The sequence below is a fragment of the Nanorana parkeri genome, unplaced genomic scaffold (genome assembly GCF_000935625.1).
Source record: "Nanorana parkeri isolate BGI_ZX_2015 unplaced genomic scaffold, ASM93562v1 scaffold398, whole genome shotgun sequence".
Classification (NCBI taxonomy): Eukaryota; Metazoa; Chordata; class Amphibia; order Anura; family Dicroglossidae; genus Nanorana; species Nanorana parkeri.
Window position 1 is genome coordinate 339,976 of NW_017306666.1, and position 19,400 is coordinate 359,375.

Here is a 19,400-nt window from a genome sequence, read left to right on the forward strand (position 1 = left end):
ATATTACATCACCTGAAATTTGATTCAGGGTAGCAGGGGATTTTCTAAAATTACAGATGCTTTAATATAATATGTCATATAATTATGTCATGTCATAATAATGTCATCCGCATCTGGTAACTTCAAATTACTGGTTAGTAAGTTAAAATGATTAAAACATACTTTGGATGTTTTATTTCAATAAGCAAATGCTGTCTGCTTTATTGTGTGAATGACTTCCTTAGTAAATAAGTTTCTACAGACTATAAGCAAATCAGAAAATATATATTAAAAGCTCTCATAACTTTACAATTGGGTGTTTGCTAGCCAAGTATTTTTTTTTACACCTCACCAAGGGAACCTATTAACTATAGGATCCTGCACACAAGTGGATGCTTGGTTTACAAGGATTTAAGTTAACTTAGTCCGTGGTTGATTGCTCTAGAGCAAAAATCAATTTAGTGCATTTCCCCTTTCATGTAATTGCACCGTTACATAGGAAGATCAGATTAGTTTATGAGAGCAAGGCATAAAGTACAGGACTACACAAGTTCAGAACACAAAAAGTAGTGCTAATCCTCACTAACTGCTCCTGCTGCAGAATGTTGGCTAAGTGTAAGCTATCAGGATACTGGCAATCTGTCACTATGTACCAGCACAAACAATATATCAACTCCCATAACAGCATCTTGTTATCATGGCATTACATGCCTGTAGTGACACTAAGCCTACATAGCAGCATCCCAAGCATGTACTTGCATTAAAGCCATTATGGCATCACATCATCAGCCCAGTGAGGTGCAACAGATGGTTAAGGCACTTTGTGCTATACAAGAAGCTTCCAACACTTTCCTGTTCAGCCAGACCAAAGCAGAAAAGCTAAAGGCACTTCTAAGCAAAGAAAAATAAAAATGTCCCGTGTTTCCAATCTAAACAGTGAAATGGACAGAGGCTATTTTGTGTTGCAACTCATAAATATCCACTTGCACTTTTTATTATGTTTGTGGTAGGTTAAAGCACTAGTTGTTTCCTGTTCAACGGATGACAGGTTTACATTTACAACAGAATCTCTATTTAGCGTCCCTAAATGAGATGATCAAGACAACTTGTTTCTGTCAACACACCAGGAACGTGTGTTCTTCCCTGCTTGTTGAGCCTTGCTGTCTGTGTGCTGTGGAAGTGTGACATTGTATATTTATTTTTATGATGTTCCATTTTGCAGGATAAAAAAGGCCTGACAGGAAAACCAACTGTAACAGAGAGAAAAACGGTGTATCAAAGACATATAAGAACCCCCAGCTTGCTGGCGAAGAGTATACTGGAAGGTAACATTACACCCATCATCCTGTTTACGCATACAGTCAAATAAGAAAGTAAAATCAAGTCATATACTTTTCTTTTCCATGATACTTTTTGTACTCTCTGTTACTCCCACGCTTTAAGCTCTTAAACGTGGGAATGCACATGTGGTAGCTCAATATTAGGCTGGGGTAAAATCAGTCTGTACATTGGGTGCTTGTACACTTTGCCACTACACAGAGCACACTTTAGTTGCATTCACCATGTTTCCTCTGGTGTCATCATTAGGACAAATAATAAAGCTAGACAATGGGCCTGATTTACCAAAATGTGAAGTGGAAAATACACAGGCATGTGTGTGTGTGTATATATATGTATATATATGTATATACATATATATGTATGTACATATAATGTAGAATGTGTATGTATAATGAGGTATAATTATATAATTTGCGCACATATTTAGGGAATTTGTGTTGTGCTTGGATATTTGAATACTAACAGCCATGCTTAGTGAACAATTTCAGGGATGATCAATATTAAGAAGTAAAAGAACTAGTTCATTCTAAGTCATTTATAGCAAAGCCTTTTTAAAAAAAAATTAAATAAATGTTAAAACAGGAGCATTTTAAAGAATTTGTATAATATCTATTTGAAAATTGTAAGAATTATATTTTGTGAATATATTAAATTTAAACCCTTAGATGCTCTATTTGTTATGAGAAGTATATTTTTAAAATATAAAAATAATTAAGACATACATATGTGACTTATTCCTCTTAATATTTACTTAATTTTTTTTACATAATAGTTACATGAAAGAACACATATTAATTATAAATATACTGTGCCCTGATTTAAGTGGTTAATTTAAAGAGAAACAACAGAAAGGGAAAATTTAAAATCTTTACTACCACATTTATTAATATCTACTACCAAAAAAGGTAAAGGGACCATATTTTGGGTTTCATACTACTAGTACCTGGGTACTAAGACAATATTTTATAATTATTACATAGAAAGAAAAGATGGATTAACAAAAAGTAAATCTGCTAATATCAATGTTTTAACTTATTAAAGACAAATTTCTAAGGATAAATAAGGCACACAAATTGCGTAAAAAAGTATCCTATGTTAAAATTGCATTAAAAACATAAAGGGTTATTCACAAAAGGGTGAAAAGTGAGCTGAATTGGATAATTTTTCCAAATCAGCTACTTTGTCCTAGATTGGTAACTTCTCCTGTCCAAACTCTTCACCCTTTTGTGAAAAGCCCTGATAGTAAAAATACTTTTCCTAAAACGCCTGTCTTTCTGTTTCTGTGTGGTTAACAATTGCATGCTTGGAAATAGACTGTTCTGGTTGTGGGTATATATACATGATTCTAGGAAAGGAGATTGGGCACAGTTCAAAGCTTTGCCTGAGGCCCATGGCACAGTGGACAAGGTTACTTCTTTGGTAAATCAGACCCAATTATATTTACATAACATACATCAGAGTGCAATTTATTTCTTAAACCACGAAAGGTTGTTAGAAAATACATACAAAATACATACACAAAACATACTACTATACTCTTTCTCTCTCTTTTTCTCTCATAATTAACTTCTCTGTCACCTACGATAGGATAGGACAAAGTAAATATATTTTTAAGGATCCTGTCAGTGTCTGGATTTACCAATGTAATAATACATTTGGTCTGGATGCTGCAATACTGAGTAATTCAAGAGGTCTAACTACATGCAGCACCTATGCAGACATCTATTTGAAAGAGCTTTGATTGGACATGTGAACCTCACAGATTTTCCACTGCTGGTTACATGGCAATAGTCTTGTGAATGCAAATATGAGATTATATTTGCAGTGCCTGCTATAACACAATGATTAGGAGGACAGATTCGATTTAATGGCTGATTAACAGCTGACATAGTTTATGTCTAATATATTGTTATCACAAAGCATCATTTCACAATGGTCATATTAACATCTGTTAAACCTTAGGGTTTAGACACTGTGGTTTTGCATTGTATTTTACTTGCTAATACATCTGTCAGGCAAGCTTCAATTTCAGCATACTCCACTTGGATTGACAAACAAATATAATAGTGTTTTGCATGAAGATGTACATGCACAGCATACATCACAAAGAATAATATCCTTTAAGTGTCTCCATCCTGTATTTGTGGGAAGTAGCAGTTCAGTGCATTAACCTCTGCGTAAAAGGAAAATTTTAATAATATGTGTATAGACAGCAGTCTCAACATACATGTCATTGCTGTAGCTCCTTTTCCCCATGTACACACATCCTCCCCTGTGCTGTTCTCCTGCTTACATTTCACTTTCTTGCTCTTAACTGTCTGTCTTTTTTTTCTTTTCTCCTAGTTCGAGTTTCCTCTCATCTGTAAATTTCTATTCATTGTGATCCACCTCTAGGAAATATACATGGCATCAATTCTAGGTATAGCCATCTTTTTAAGAGTTACTAAATGACAGGTGTCAAAGATAAACCTTGTGGGTGGTCCTATTGATTTCATTATACCCAGATTATAGTACTGTGCTACACAAATCCACAGTACAATCAAACCACCATTCCCAATATTGCACACCAATAACTTGGGAGCTATGTATGAAGTCAGTTTCTTATAATGATCCCTGCTAGCCTCTCAGCAGGTGATAAGTATCTGTCTGCTGTTTCCTTCCAAAATCTATTTTAAAATCAAATCAACCACTATAGAACTGGCTGAGATATTTAATGTACAGCCCATATTGCGTCCATGGTAAGGGTTTTATTACATTGTAACTGATACAGAAAAACATATTACTTTCTCTATCCAGTGAGTGTTGTGTGTCTTTGTTCTTTCAAAGGTGATGGGTTGTGCTTTAAAAAAAAAAAATTATATGTGGAGCTTCTCCTTCATACATATTAAACCTCACAGTCATTCTGTATTGGAACAGGGCAAACTTGCAGATAATGTGTGAGGGATCTGTTACAGAATTATATTATAATGTTGCAATATCTTGCTAAAATATAACAATGTTAAAAACCACTTTGCCAGACATTACTTAGGAGAAATAATTTACAACAGTAAATAATATTTAATCAGCAACAGTGTCGCAGAGAGTACCGGCTGTTTCAATGCTGCCTGGAAAGTATTCACATGGAGCTCTGCTCTGTAAATCATTTGTTTGAAAAGTTATGAAAACTGCTTTCCCTTGGCATTGGTACAACCCATCTAATACATAACTTGTGATTTTAGGTTATCGACCCTTGCCAGCAGACTCTTACATGGGGCCCAATTCCCCCCTGCCAGCCCCTGTGAGTGACAGGATGAGGAAAAGACGAGCCTTTGCTGATAAGGAGCTGGAGAATATTATGCTGGAGAGGGAGTACAAGGAAAGAGAGATGCTAGAAGCCACTCAGGCTGCCAACCTGTTCTTGCCCGGTCGCATGGTTCATGCTGCAGAGTACAACTCCTACAAAGCTGCCTATGGGAGCTCACAGGTTGATGCCCCTAACAAAGAGTTTTGTAACTTTGTGCCCACTTGCCTTGACCTCACCATGCAGTATTCGGGGGCAGGGAATGTGGAGCTGATTTCTTCCAATGTCAGCGTGGCAACCACCTATAGACAATACCCCATCCCCTCCAGGTTCTTGGTGTGGCCAAAAAGTGATGCTCTTCTCTACCAGCAGTACCTGTTAAATGCCACAGCCATGCAGGCACTAAAATCTGGCTCAAACTGGGACTCCAAAAACAATCTCATGATTGAGTGTCAACCAACAGAACATGACTTGGTACCTCCTAAATTAGAGACCCAAATGCTCCATCAACCAAACCAAGATGTTGGAGAAAGATCTGCATTTTCTCCACCTAAAAGGATCTTTTCCCAGTTACCCAGCAAAGACAATTTGTCTCCCCAGGACAGTCTCATGAACAAGATCAGTAAAGAAACGGCTAAGCAGCCTCTGTCTTTAAAGTATAGCCCCTTTCACTCATTATTTCAGCAGGCACATCTTGAGAAGTCATTGGCAGAGCTTAAAACATCGAGTGTCAAAGACCCCTATGAAGAGCCTGCAAAGAAATTCAGAGAATGCACATCCAAGGAAAACCAGAAGTTCAAATTAACTGTTGATAGTTACAACAAGGACTTTTTCTTGGGAAAAGAACCAGGAACAAAACTTTCTGTCAGTGAGCCCTTACCGTTTTCTGTGGAATCAATCCTGAAAATGCCTTCAACCACAGTACAAAGAGCCAGCCAGTAGACATTCTGCCCAAAAGAGACAGTAGCTACCGGTTTAGCTACTCAGGTCCACAAACTTTTTGATACAATGTACAGAATGAACATTTGCAACTTTTTTCTCTTTTGTACAAATAACAATATTTAAATGTAAAAAATGTGATCTGCAAATGTGAATCGTAAAGTATTTGAATGTAAAACAAATATATAAATATATAAGTAATAAAATACAATAGTAAAAATATTTATTTTCATGGTTATATGATATGTATCTACACATGGAAAAATAAGTTTCTGATTCACAATTAAATGTTGCACCACTGCACTACAATAGGAGATGGAAGGTAGTTATGGCATACTAGACCACTGTGTGTATTTGTTAAATTATAGCACTTGCCAGCAATAGCTTATCTTATATGTTTTAACTTTTTTCTGGTAGTTTTTTTTTTTTTTTTAGCAAATATATTACATTTAATCTTACTATTATGGACAAAAGGTGTACAATTCACAATACTGTCAGCCACATAGATATTTGGTTAATTGACTAATGCAGTAGAAATATAACTGGTAATTGATTAAACCCATACAAAGACAGGAATAATCATTCAGCGGGGTTGATTTACGAAAGTAATAGAGAAATCACTGACTCGTTAGAAGCTGAAATCCACTTTTTTCCCTGCACATAACTGATTATTCAAAATGAACATAATGTTAAGGTACCCACTAAGCTCAGTGACTATTCACTTTGCTAAGTGAAATTTCTTTACCACTTAGGTAAATCAACCTCTAAGTAAACATATGAGCAAAGATGAGGTTAGACCCCGAAAATTTAATTTACTTTAAGTTTAAGTTAATTTACACTAGTATGTTTTTTTATTCTTAAGATTGAGATTAAGAATACAAATATCTACCAGCAATATCCAATAGCTGGTTAGAATGGCAGCTTCTAGAGAGTTTGAGGATTCTCAATTGATGTCCACATCTTGTCTTTTATAAGTATACTGTCAGTTAAAAGGGCCATCTGTTTCTCTCCAGTATTAGGGTATATTCCTTTGGAAAAAAAAAATACAATTGTCTAATCAACACTTAACAGGCAAGCATTTCTCCCCACTTTATGGTTATGTATAGAGTAAAATAGTATTATGCCTCACACTCCAGGTTGCCATGGTTTGTGCAATTTGTTCAGCTTAATTTCTCATTGTTATAATTAAATATGGTAACATGCAGAATTAAAAGGTAAAGTAGGATATCCTGTTGAACAGTATATACGGAACAATTTATGCCATGGTTGGTCAACCTTCTACATGTCCCTCTACTCCTTTGTTCAGGATAAATGCACTTTTAGCCTTCTGTGGCTTCTGTCATGAGAAATACGCAAAGCTAGTCATTGATGACCTCTTCCACTAAAAATAATAGTTGCCTGGCGTAAGTTTAATTTTTGTCTCAATACCTCTGAATCAGTAATCTGAAATCAATATACAAATAAGGAGTTTACATTTTTGGGGGGTTTTATTTTTGGCATACTTGTTTTAAGTCTACATATGCTTTGGAACCTGAGGTCCTATGCAGTGTATAAACAACTCCCAGACCTGCCCAAATACACATCATTGCTCCAGCCATACCTTGGAAGATCCTTCTATGGTAACATGTTATATTCATGGCCGGAAGCTTTTATTAATGTTTTGTTTTTTTTGGCGTTGGGTTCCCCCCTAAAATCCCAAACAGACCTAAAGGGTCTGGTATGAAGTGGGGAGGGTACACCACACTGGTTTCTATTTTTATTTTAACGTTTAACAACATAAATTAATTCCGGAAAAACTGCGGATGCATCCGAAAATTTAGTTATCAATAATTTGGATGCATTCGGATTAAATATTTGTTTTATTTGGTAATTTGGATACATCCGATTGTCCAAAGATGGTGATATTCGTCTGAATTTCAATTTCGAACAAAGCAAATCGCACCTGTCTAGTTGTCTGGTATGGCCAATAATGATCTCATGTGTATAGAACCCCTACATAAACTCAACAATTGTGAGGAACATGTAATTGGGCTGGTTAGAAAACCATTCTCTGATTGCTATTGCTCTTCCCAATGATGAACTCGTATTGTTGCATGCTTCCTGCACCACCCATTCACTCTCCATTTTCACTGCATACAAGCTTGACCAACCCAATTTATGGGCTTCTCTGCGGTGCCAATAACAACTTTCCCTATGGGTAGTTGGACTGTGCTACACCATCAACCTCCATTTAAGGTCTATGGACATTGTTCAATGTTTTCCCACTTCAAAATTCTAATTAAGTTCTTGTGTTCTATTGAAATTCCCCCCCCCACCCCCTCATTGAAATGAGTCAGGTATTCAAGCCAACACAAGCTACTGAACATTTTTTTGTTGGCAAACCAACCACTCTGTCCCATTTAGGCCAAAGGCAGTTATCCTTGTAGTATATTTTTGGAAGAAATTGGAAAAACAAAGAGAAAGCAAAATCATTACAGATAATGATCTGCTCACAACTGAATACAGGTCTCCACTGCTACTTGAAAGAAATTGGATACCCTTGTGCAATCAGGTGTTGGAACCTTATTAAAAAATGTGTCTGCCATATGTGGCACTTGGAACACTATCATCAGATGAGCATAGGCAGTAAATATTTGCACCCCAGTGAGTTACCAGAATATGCCACACCCTATGTTACTGGAAGTAAACAAATGTGATGAAACACAACACTGCAGGCAAAGAAACAATAATCTTTATTTCTGAAAACATCAACATGTGTGATTCCAGACACCATCATTTTATTTCTCTATTCCAAGTAGATTCTAAGAGCAGTGTATGGTAATTAGAAAGACTGATAAGAATAACAGATGATACAATTAATCTGGAGTTTTTCTTTTTGCATCTTAGGCCAGAAGGGGAGCCAGTTCATCCCAGAATGCCTCATATATCTAACGGGCTCGAAGTGATAGACTTTAATTTTGGACACCAATCAGCTGGGTTTAGATGTCATTCAGGGTTGTATTTACAGTGCTTTGAATTCTTAAGTCACAAGGTCTAAGTTCTCTAATAGCCTACGTAGTAAATATACACCATTTTCTCAGCTTGTCATGCATACATAATGAATTGTATTTTATTATTTCTCAAACTTCAGAAACTTTTTTTTGCCAGATCTTGACCTCTTAGCTACCTCACGTATTATTTTATGTTAACTTGGAATCATTTTCATAGCTATATAGAAACAGACGGATACAGCTATACATGACATTCAGACTTACATAACACTGTTTGAGGGATGAAGTATGCTCCTTCAAATTAAAAGGGCAATTTGAGATGTTTGCATTTACTGGGCCATCATATATTAATATTTTAACAAGGTCTATTGCTAGAGCTTTACCAGGGATACTTAATAATTTGGAAGTTGGCTTATATGATTCAAATGATCAGGGAGCACTTGTAATTTTTATGGCTGTACCAATTCATGAAAAGTGAAGGATGAGATAGCGTGCTACCAAAAAAGAGCTGGAACTCATAAGAATCCTCTTAATGGCATCTCTTTATTGAAAAGGCAACAGAAAGGCAACAGAAAGGCAACAGAAAATGGATGACAATTTTTCAAATATAGTTAATTATTGTTAAAGCACGACTAATTTTTATTTAATGCAAACATCCTAAATTGCAAGTTATAAATAGGGCGTGCATACAAACATGCAAATAATAAATAGGGCATGCATGCACACATGCAAAACTATAGGGCATATTTTTTTAGCAGTGAATCTGACATTTACCAAACATTCACTGCAGGAGAATTTTTCAGGTGCATGTGGTTTAACGGACAATGATTGATTTTCCATTAGTGAAAGTTCGGTGAAAGTCACATTCACTGCCTTTTAAATCAGCCCCTTTGTGTCTTGTGGCTTTTCCAGAAGGTCTCCCAGTTGCTGTGCAGGCACAGTATAGGACAGGAGATTCTCCATGACCTCTTGGTTTCAGCTTTGCTGGTTGAACAGCCCAGAGGGAGAATTTTAACACCTTTATTTTATTATGTAATTTTGCACTTATATTTGCATAACGGGCAAAGACCATAACTGCACAGAACAGTGTGGCCCTTTACAATCCTGCCTTGCATTCTCTCTTCTCATGTGCTAAAAGCTACATTTTATAAAACAAGTAACTTATAAAAAAAGCAGGAGAGAGGGAGGATTGGGGGGCAGAACCACTTTATTACATACTGATTCTTGGAAAGGAATAATAATTCCTACAGAGATCTTCCTGTGAGGGAATTATTACATCCCTTCGTCACTACCTTTGTCACCTACCACTAATGCTGAAGGATAGACTAGGAAAGATGGGATATGGATAATATGAAATAAGGTAACACAGATTTACAAGAATGCATGCACGCACAGTTTTTCACTTGACATTTTAGAGTGTTTGCATTTATAAAAGATCCGCAGCTCAGTGCACAGACCCGGCATGGCGAGATTAAATAACTCTTGTGTGTGCATGCAGGTGAGTTACATCATGCCGGCTGCCCAATCAAGAGCCTGAAAACACTGAACTCGGCAGCAAACACAGCCGCAGCACTATGTTGTTTTTTTAACCCACTTAACGTTACCTGCTTTAAAACAAACGAAGGAACGCTTGCGTCTTGAAATACATCAACTTTTTAAAATCCTAATTGAAGTTTCACACCCTTTTATCATATTATATTATTATAATCTTTTATGTGATATTATTTGTGACTGATTTCTGTTTGGACATTCTTTAAAGCTAAATCCAGGCTAAATATGCAATGTCTAAATAGAAGAGGCATTTGTATTCTTGCATTAACATTGGTGTCCTTGGTGTATTTCATTCAAATCTGTGCAGTAATCCAGCATGAAACAAATTCTGCACTTTACATTTGTGCAGGTGTTTTTCTGTTTTAAAGACCAGTCACTGCTTCTCTCTCTTCTTTTGAAGGGTGACTGGTCTTGTAACCACTCCTCTAGTTTTCTGTTAGTAGCCTGTAGTAGGAGGAGCTTCTGGGCCCCAACCACAGCTTTGCTCTTCAGAACCTTTGTGCAGCACAGCAATGACATCACTACTACTTTGCAAAGACATCTGAAGTGCAAAAACAATTAATGTATAACTTTTGTGGCTATTGAGGGAATATTTAAATAAAAGTTTTGGTGCCTGGAATTCAGCTTTAAAATGCCATAGAAAATGCTGCCACCTTTGCTTACACTAACAGTGCTCTGTGCTGGTAGAGCTGAGTAACAGCCACACCTCTGTGCACAAATATCCCCACATTGACTTGTATTGCAGAGAAGGGGTGTGTCTGATCAGGTCATTGTGAACTACTGAGAGCACTGGGTCCAACTCTAGTGCCTCATGCACTGCACAGTAATTTTCTGACACAGCACAGCTGCTATAACAGAAAGGAGGGGGGAAAGCTTTGAAAACTGAGGTTGTTATTCCAAATATTTGACTGCATATCTTTTTCTGTGAGTTCATTTGAGCTTTAATGAATACATACCTGCATTAATCAGTGTTTTTTTTCATCTCACTAAAGCTCACATCTCTAATAAACAATACTGACCTGTTTAAAATAACACACTATATAAAGCCATGTTTTACTTTATTCTCAAAAGAAATTAAGGCCATTTTAAACTGGTTTTACTGAAATGATGATTTGTTGAGTGATTTCCCAGTGAACTGCAAATCCAGCAGGATTTTTTCAATTCCGTAGTGTCAATACACTCAGCAATTAAACGGTTCACTGCAATGGCAAGTTATTACAAGACGCATTTTTTTTAATGCAAAGAAAACAAAATAGTTTCTTTAAAAAACATAGGTTTATTTAATAAGCAGTGAGAAAGTAATCTCTAGGGATATTATTTGTTGCAATTCATTTAATTAGAGAACAATTTACTACACACTTGGCCAACGGCAACCTATCATATTATACAAAATATATATACATAGAATTTTAAATCGTTCAGGAAAGGAAAGGGTGATAAAAAGCTTCTTCTTTGCAACTGAGTTCCTAAAGTTAATATTTGATCTTTAATGAAATATAATACAGTGTTTGTGGCTTCCGAAATGACAGCTGTGATGCACAGAGCTCATAAACTATTTCTCATGTATATTGCAATATTTCTGTAGACCTTGATGACTTTAAAGGTACACTCCAGTCACATATAGATATTTTGCATTTAAAATCATAAAGGGGTCAGTCAGCTAAGCTTGAGTGCAATGCTGTGGAATACAATACAATACTGTCCTCTCAAGTGCACTTAATGTGCTAGGTAAAGGTTAATGGAGCACCTGCCATTTTCTCTCTATCTAAAGCCAAAACTGTTTTGTTTTCATTTTGGATAGACTATGGCATGGTTTTTGCCATTTGTGTCTTATTAGGGAGATTTCAGTTTGCTTCCTGTCCTGTAGACTTAACAGGAAGTGAGAGAATATCTTTCCAATGTGAGGAAATTGGATGTTTTACCCTCTACTCCTGTTCTGGTGGCAGCTAAAAATGTTGGATTTGGCTTCACTTTTATTTCCGGTGACAATGGTTATCAGGACAGTTGCCTAGAGAGAATCTCTAGGTTAGAAATAGGAACCTAACAGTGGTTCTAAACACTCACCACTTTATTCAAATCCAGAAAAAAAAATTATTTAGTTATAATTTAATCATAGAGTACAGTTTAGCTTTGTATAGAGTAAAACACTCCAGAGGGAGGAGCCAAGCGGGATGTGAATGGCCATTCTGATCAATAAAGTTGTACAATTGTGTAGTGTGTGGACTCTTTTAGGCACCATTCCTGTAAGTTTCAACACTGGGCCTATTTTATATATTTTTAGAACAAATAGGAAAACTTAGCTAGTATTTCACATGCAGAACTTGTCAAGTTGATGTGTTTATTGCTAATTTAGCAGATGTGCAATAGCCCATATTTCCTGCAAAATTGTGGCTCTGATCTAGCCATCTTTGTAGGCAAATTATATGGCTTTTGGTAAATTATATTTTTTGAGAAAACAAATGTTTATTAGATTTTTGGGCATTGTACCGGTTTAGAAAAATATAAACTAGGTTGATGTATGTCCTTCTGATGTCAATATTCAGTAAAGATTTAAATGCATTGGTGGAATGGTTTAGCATCCATTCTGACTATGTCAGGAGATGTGGGTCCATGCGTTTAATGCCGTTCAAGTTCTCCATGTGCATGATACCATTCACCATGGAGGTTCAAATCACCAAAGAAGATATTTGGAGATATTGGGAGATTATTGGGTGTGGCTGGACAATGCCTGTGGATGTAAGATTTAATGTTTTTCATGGAGCCAGCGAGCTTTTAGAGGGATAGGGGAGATATTTCTCTCTACTTCCACTCCAGTTTTGTGATTTTCTGCATGAAACCAGTCCAACAGGTCAGTAAGCAGTGCCGACCAATGGTATAATGCAAAGTCTGGCAGACCTACTTCACCCATTTGTTTAGTTCTAGACAGTGTGTGGACACCTATTTGGGAAGGTTTATGTTCTCAAATCAATTTTATGGACCCAGATCTTAAATGTTTAAAGTATGAGTGTGGGAGTATTATAGGGATTGCATTAAACTTATACAAACAATTTGGAAAAATATTCAACTTGAGGATATTGACTTTTCCTAGCCAAGAATGTGGAAGTGAGTTTTATTTGCAGAGATCAGCATGGATAGCATCAGAGGGTTCTCTAAGGTTCAGAGAAAAAAGGTCTCTCAAGTCAGCTGGTATCTAAGTGCCTAGATATTGAATAATTTGAAGGGAACAAAATCCTGAAGTTGTGTTAGAAGGATGGGGGATAAGGAGATATTGTGGAAGTATGATTTAGCCATAACAAAACAAATAATTTTTTGAAAATGCCAACCATAAAAACAGTTTGTGTTAAAATTCCACAAAGGAAAACAATGCACGGCTGATTATATCCCCTGCATGTAAGAGTACTTTCTTGGGCCACTGCTGGAAATTTGAAAAGATTGCTTTTGTTACCAAACTTTTGTTGGTCTCTTTGTTCATTAGATGAAGAGTAGTAGTGGCCCAATTTTTAACACGTTTTGCACTGCTTCCTCAGGATAGGAAGTATCTGTGTAGGTGTTTTAAGCCATTTAACGCACAACTGATAGCAAAAGAACAGAAGGGGGAGGGAAGACCCCCCAGGTGCTGCGGACCGCAGGGAGACACACAACGAGGTGGGAATTCCACATATCCAATTATCCTGTTGTTATTCATTTTTAGAGAAGAAAAATGTTGGTGTGGGAGACATAACCCACATAACCCTATCAAACTCTGTGTTGCTGTGTCTCCCTGTCTCTGGTCCTTCTCAGCTGAGGAAAATAAGCCATGCCAAACTATTTGCATTGTTTGTTTCATTTTTGAAATTTTAACACAGAATGTTTTTATGGTTGGCATATTCAATAAATGAATTGTTACATTTTAGAAAATGGTGAAAAATGCTGTAATGTTGGTGCCTTTAAAGCCCCTGATAAATTAGGAATTGTACACTTAAAATATCTATCAATGGTAAAAATCTGCATCATCTTTTTTAGAAATATAACAAAATATCTGTAAACTGTGAAAGATTCCTAAAACTAACAAAGCAAAAAGTTAATTCTCTAGCACAGAGAAAGTTTTTAAATGTGTTTTTAAATATGTTTTTTCTGTGTACAGGACAGGATTCCACATAAAAAGAGCACAAGGATCATGATCAAAGATTATTCCTTTCACCACCAAACAAGAACAAGAGCAAGAGATAAGAGTAAGAGAGTAATTGAAGTTGATGACATGTAATCGATATATCTATGGTGATTTTGTACAAGGTTATCAGGATGACAAGCTTATTCACCTCGAAGGGAAGAAGGGGTGGTTAAAATGGGTGGTAATGTTAGAGGAAAACTCTGCTTACATTGCATGTTGCTCTAAATGGTGACCATTTGAACCTGAATACAAAAAGAAAGAAAAAGGCAATACATAGAGCTGATAAGGGTTTCCAACACATTTCAAATTATATGAGGCATCCAGTTATTGATGTTCTCTCCATGGGTAAAAAAAAAAGAAAAAAGGAAGGAATCGTTATTACCAACATGGAGTCAATTTCCATCACTGCCCAAATCCAGCCAAAACGTGTGAGACCCTCTATCAAGTTTTCATCACTGTCTGTGTCCTCATTGGGGAGATATAGATAAATGGATGTCACCAGCATTGCTGAGTCTGATAAAGGGGACCCTGCGCGGCTCCGAAAGTGCTAGTTATGATGACATGACGTTTTAAATAAACAAGCACTTTGGACTACAATACTCTTGGTGTGCTGGTGACATCCATGTATCTATTTTGTCTGGCGGCGCCATCCGCAGTCATTACAAGCACCCCCCTCATTTGATTGGGGTTTTCCGGTAAGGAGTGCGACAAGGCAACTCTACGCTTGTTCTCATTGGGGAGATTTCCCTCACTTCCTGTCTCACTTTCTGCCATGGGGACAGCAGTACAAGAAATGAGAGTGTGCAAATGTTACTGGAACAGAAAGACATAGAGAGCAATAAAAGCCTGACAGATCCTCCAACCCTTTCCCAATCTACTAAAATAAATATGCTTTCTCTGTCCCCAGAAGTGAGATATCTGTCCTTAGGACAGTCTCTGGGATAGAAAGTGAAGGTGAATCTCCCAAACACGGACTCAGACAACAAATAAGAACCTAATAGTTCTTACCTTGCCGAACTACAGCTAAAATTAAAATTAATGGCTTGAGTTGGGTTTCAACCTTCAACAAGTTTATTTTTCAGATAGAAGGAGACACTAGGGCTGATTTACTAAAGAAGTAGAAAATGGTGAAGACATGTTCCCTTTAACCTCCCTGGCGGTATTCCCGAGTGTGGCTCGGGGTTAATTTTCAGTACCAATAGCGGTAACCCCGAGCCACACTCGGGAATACACAAAAGTGTCACTTACCTTGTCCCTACGAGCCAGCAGTGTCCTCTGCTGTACGCGGCCGGCCGATGCCGGCATCCGACTTTTAGTTTCCTTTTCGGGAGTCACAGCGGGGGGCAGAGTCGGCGGGAAATTCAAAAGTGAAAACATGCAATATACACAGAATACACACAATACAATGTAATCTGCTATAATTCATTTTTTCCTACAGGCATAATAAATGTTATGTCTTTACCGGATTTCAGTTTAGTTAATCTATAATTATGGGTTTGTAGGGGCTAAAATACATGCATGAGGCTCAATATTGCCTTCCTTGTCGATCATTATAGCAGTCTGTCATGAAATAAAATATAGATATATCAGTATGCATGTCTTTAAGTTTCTCATGTCCTCAATGTGCTAAATGTCCCTTTAGGTCAAAAGTGGTTTTCAGACCAGGTAGAAAACAGCGATAGTGAATTAGAATCACTTGCAGAATTGAGCGATAGAGATTCGTTGGGAAATTCGTCATCAGACACTGAAAGTGACAACAGCGACGATTCTGCGACCGAGCTCAGTGATGTGCGAATTTGGTACTCTATTGACTGTGGTACGGATCAGGCAGCGCCCCCAGAATTCCCATTTACTGGACCATTTATTTATTATATTATAATTTCTTATAATTATTTATAATTATTTATTATATTATAATTTTTTAATTTCGTGTTTCAAACTTTATCATATCCGGGATGTCTACTGGACTCTTGTTTGGACAGATTTAGGTGAGTTATTCCTAAGATTTACTAAGAATTACTGAGGCGAACATGCTGTATATCTGGAGCTCCGCTGTAATGGAAATGAGTAAGAGTATTTTCTTTACCTATACAGTATAATAGTGCTTATTTTATGTTATAAGCAAAAAGCAGTGTCAGTAGAGCTGTAGGGAGCACTAATTTGTAAGGAGGATGTAATAACAGTGATATCTAGCCAGTGACAGGACAAGGTCCTTTGGCACCCAAGGCAAAAAGGGTGCACCCCCATACATAAGCTGAGCACTACTTCAGCAGCAAAGTTTGAGGGTTCTGCACTTTTTGCACCTCCTCCTGCTGAAGCACCAAAGGTGACCACCTCTTCTGCCTAACCCTTGGCCTGGTCCTGTCTCCAGCTGACTCATATAACTTGTCTCAAGTCCAAAAGACTGTCATTAGTCTCTATCCATTCCTGTAGATTATCCACAGTTTCTGACCATCTCTTGTAGCATGTCCAAGGCGTCTGACAGTCTGCTTTAGCAATACATATCATGAAAATAAACTTCAGACCTTTGCTGATATTGGGAACCACACTTGAGTCCCCATATATCTAGTTAGTTGCCCACCGCTGATATAGGCCTTCATAGTATACCCTATGGGGTCTATTCACTAAGCTGCCGAGGGCAGCCGAGTGAATGACTGACCTGAAGTGAAGTGAGCCGAACACTGTTCGGCTATTCACTTCAGGCTGGTACGGCGGATTTCAGCCGTACATCGGCTATAGGAAAAAGGTTTTGATGAATTATAAATGGTGTGCTGGCTTCACCTTTATTTATACAAGTGGAGCTTTAGCACATTGAGGACATGAGAAACTTAAAGACATGCATACTGATATATCTATATTTTATTTCATGACAGACTGCTATAATGATCGACAAGGAAGGCAATATTGAGCCTCATGCATGTATTTTAGCCCCTACAAACCCATAATTATAGATTAACTAAACTGAAATCCGGTAAAGACATAACATTTATTATGCCTGTAGGAAAAAATGAAACATCTTTGTAACAGCTGTATATTTCATTACTTTTACTGCCCCAATTTCTCAGCTTCAATATGGAAATTAGTGATGATCAAATCAGGAGAATCACTTTTTATTTTTTGAGGCTTTTAAATGTTTGCCCATAGATTTGTCTGATGTTCAGAGAATCACTCAATTCAGTAATCCAGGCAATCACACTTGAAGAATGATATGATGCAAGTCAGGCAAATGTTCCCGCATATATTTTGGAAAATCAAAAATGTACCAGTTCACCTGCCTTTATTACTGATTCTGTTATTGCTAATGGGAATATTCTGATTAAAGCCATTTTTCAGCTAACTGCAGCTTGGACTTTTGGGTTTTTCTTCTCTTGAAAAGTGTCTGTGCTTGGACTGATTGCTGAGTATTTGACACCTCCTCTAAAATTAGAAAATGAGTTATGTGCTTTATGACGTTTCTTCGTCTATAAAACTTTAAAGTATATAATGCGTAAAATTTAACACAGAGATAAACTGGAGGAAAGCCTGTGCATGGTTAAAAGGGAGACTGAAGTACTCATAGCATGCATCTGCTCCCCTGACTTTTTAACCACCTAGTGTTAGTTTATGGCTTAGCTTAAGGATAAAAGAAGCAAGAAATGAAAGTTACAAAAAAAATTCTTTCCTTAGTACTAAGTACATTCAGATGTCCGTCTCATAGAGCACTTTGCACAGTTCACTATTAAGTCTCTTTCAAATCGGCTGGTTTAGTCCACCTCATGAAAAAAAAAAAGGATATGATCTGCAAAAATAAGTCCGTGTTTCCCTACAAAAACCCTATTTCATGATTGAAAGTCTCTGTTAAACTCTGGATACCTTTCTGCATGAACCTTTGCACTGACGCATAGCCAAACAGGATTTCTAGAGTCTGCCAATTTATTTGGGTCTTACTGTGTTCTGTGAAACACATATCAATTGGATGTGTTTTGGAGATGCATAGAGAGCTATGTACAGGATTCTGCCAGACATGTGAGCAGAACCAGAGGACGAGCTATAAAAGCAGAATAAAAGCCTTAATATTTTCATGCATATATTCACTCAGGAAAATCTTTTGTCTTAGAAAGTGATAGTAATAAAAGCGGACAGCTTGACCTCATTTTGGAATTATTTTGTGAACTCTGAGAGAGGTCCTTGAAGAGTCGTTTCCATAACCCTAACTCACCTCTGAGGAAGGGGAAGAGGATATATTTGAAACATGGAACAGTACAGGAATACCAATATCCTAAAGATCCATAAATACTGATTACATTGTGTACTACTTCTTTCTTTTTTTTCCTTTTTTTCTTATTTTAGTCTGTTTACTGTCAAGGTGTTGTGGCTTTCTTAGGCTTCAATAGAATGATTTATATTTAATTTTGTCTTTCTATAAAATATCCATACCCATATATTCAAATAACTGGGCCACAACCTGTGCCGTAAGAATATCTTAAAGTGGTGCTATTGCATCTCATTTAGATATATACCTGTCTAGATAAGAAAGATATAAATCTAATCTGTGTACACCACATATCTTTTTGCAAATTACCTTGTGAAAGTTGTGGGGACATCATCACTCTGCACAGCCTGTACAGAGAGAAGAGCTATGGGAGGCACCCAGCAGGCTCCACCCACTACAGAAAGTTACAGGAGGGGGCAGATACAAGATCAGTCATCCTGCATAAGGTGAGAGAGCAGCAGTGATCGGTCTTTACTACAGGTAAACTGCAAGAGTTGTTTCATACTCGATTACTGCACAGATGTGGGAGCAATACACAAAGGCCACCAAGATTCAAGTAAGAACACACAGGGCTCCTTTTTTTAGACAATATATAGCCACGATGTCAGTTTTAAGTACAGAGCATAATGCTACCAGATTTTGGGTGATCAACAATAACATGTACCCTAACACAGATTTTGCCTCTTGTTGACCCTTAGGGGTCTATTCACAAAGCTGCCGAAGGATCTGGCCGTAGCTTCGGCCGATCCAAATTTGCTAATTAATTAGTCACTCTAAAGCAGGGCATAATAAGCTCTTAAGCTAGCCATACACAGCTCGATTTTCATGGCTTAACATGAGAAAATGAATAGATTCCTGCATCCAAGCTATACAACATGGATGGAGGAATCTTTAGTGCCATCTATTGTATTCAGCAGC

The 19,400-nt window shown here is 37.1% G+C and overlaps 1 protein-coding gene across 1 annotated transcript in view; it reads left to right on the forward strand.

Annotated features, from left to right (window-relative positions):
• DMRT2 (doublesex and mab-3 related transcription factor 2) overlaps positions 1-5,681 on the forward strand; it is a 9,967-nt gene extending 4,286 nt beyond the window's left edge. Inside the window, exons 2-3 of the mRNA XM_018559471.1 lie at positions 1,202-1,304; positions 4,539-5,681. Of these exons, the coding sequence (XP_018414973.1) occupies positions 1,202-1,304; positions 4,539-5,542 (1,107 nt within the window). The 3' untranslated portion in view covers positions 5,543-5,681. The remainder of the gene's footprint in view (positions 1-1,201; positions 1,305-4,538) is intronic.
• Positions 5,682-19,400: the final 13,719 nt, after the last annotated feature.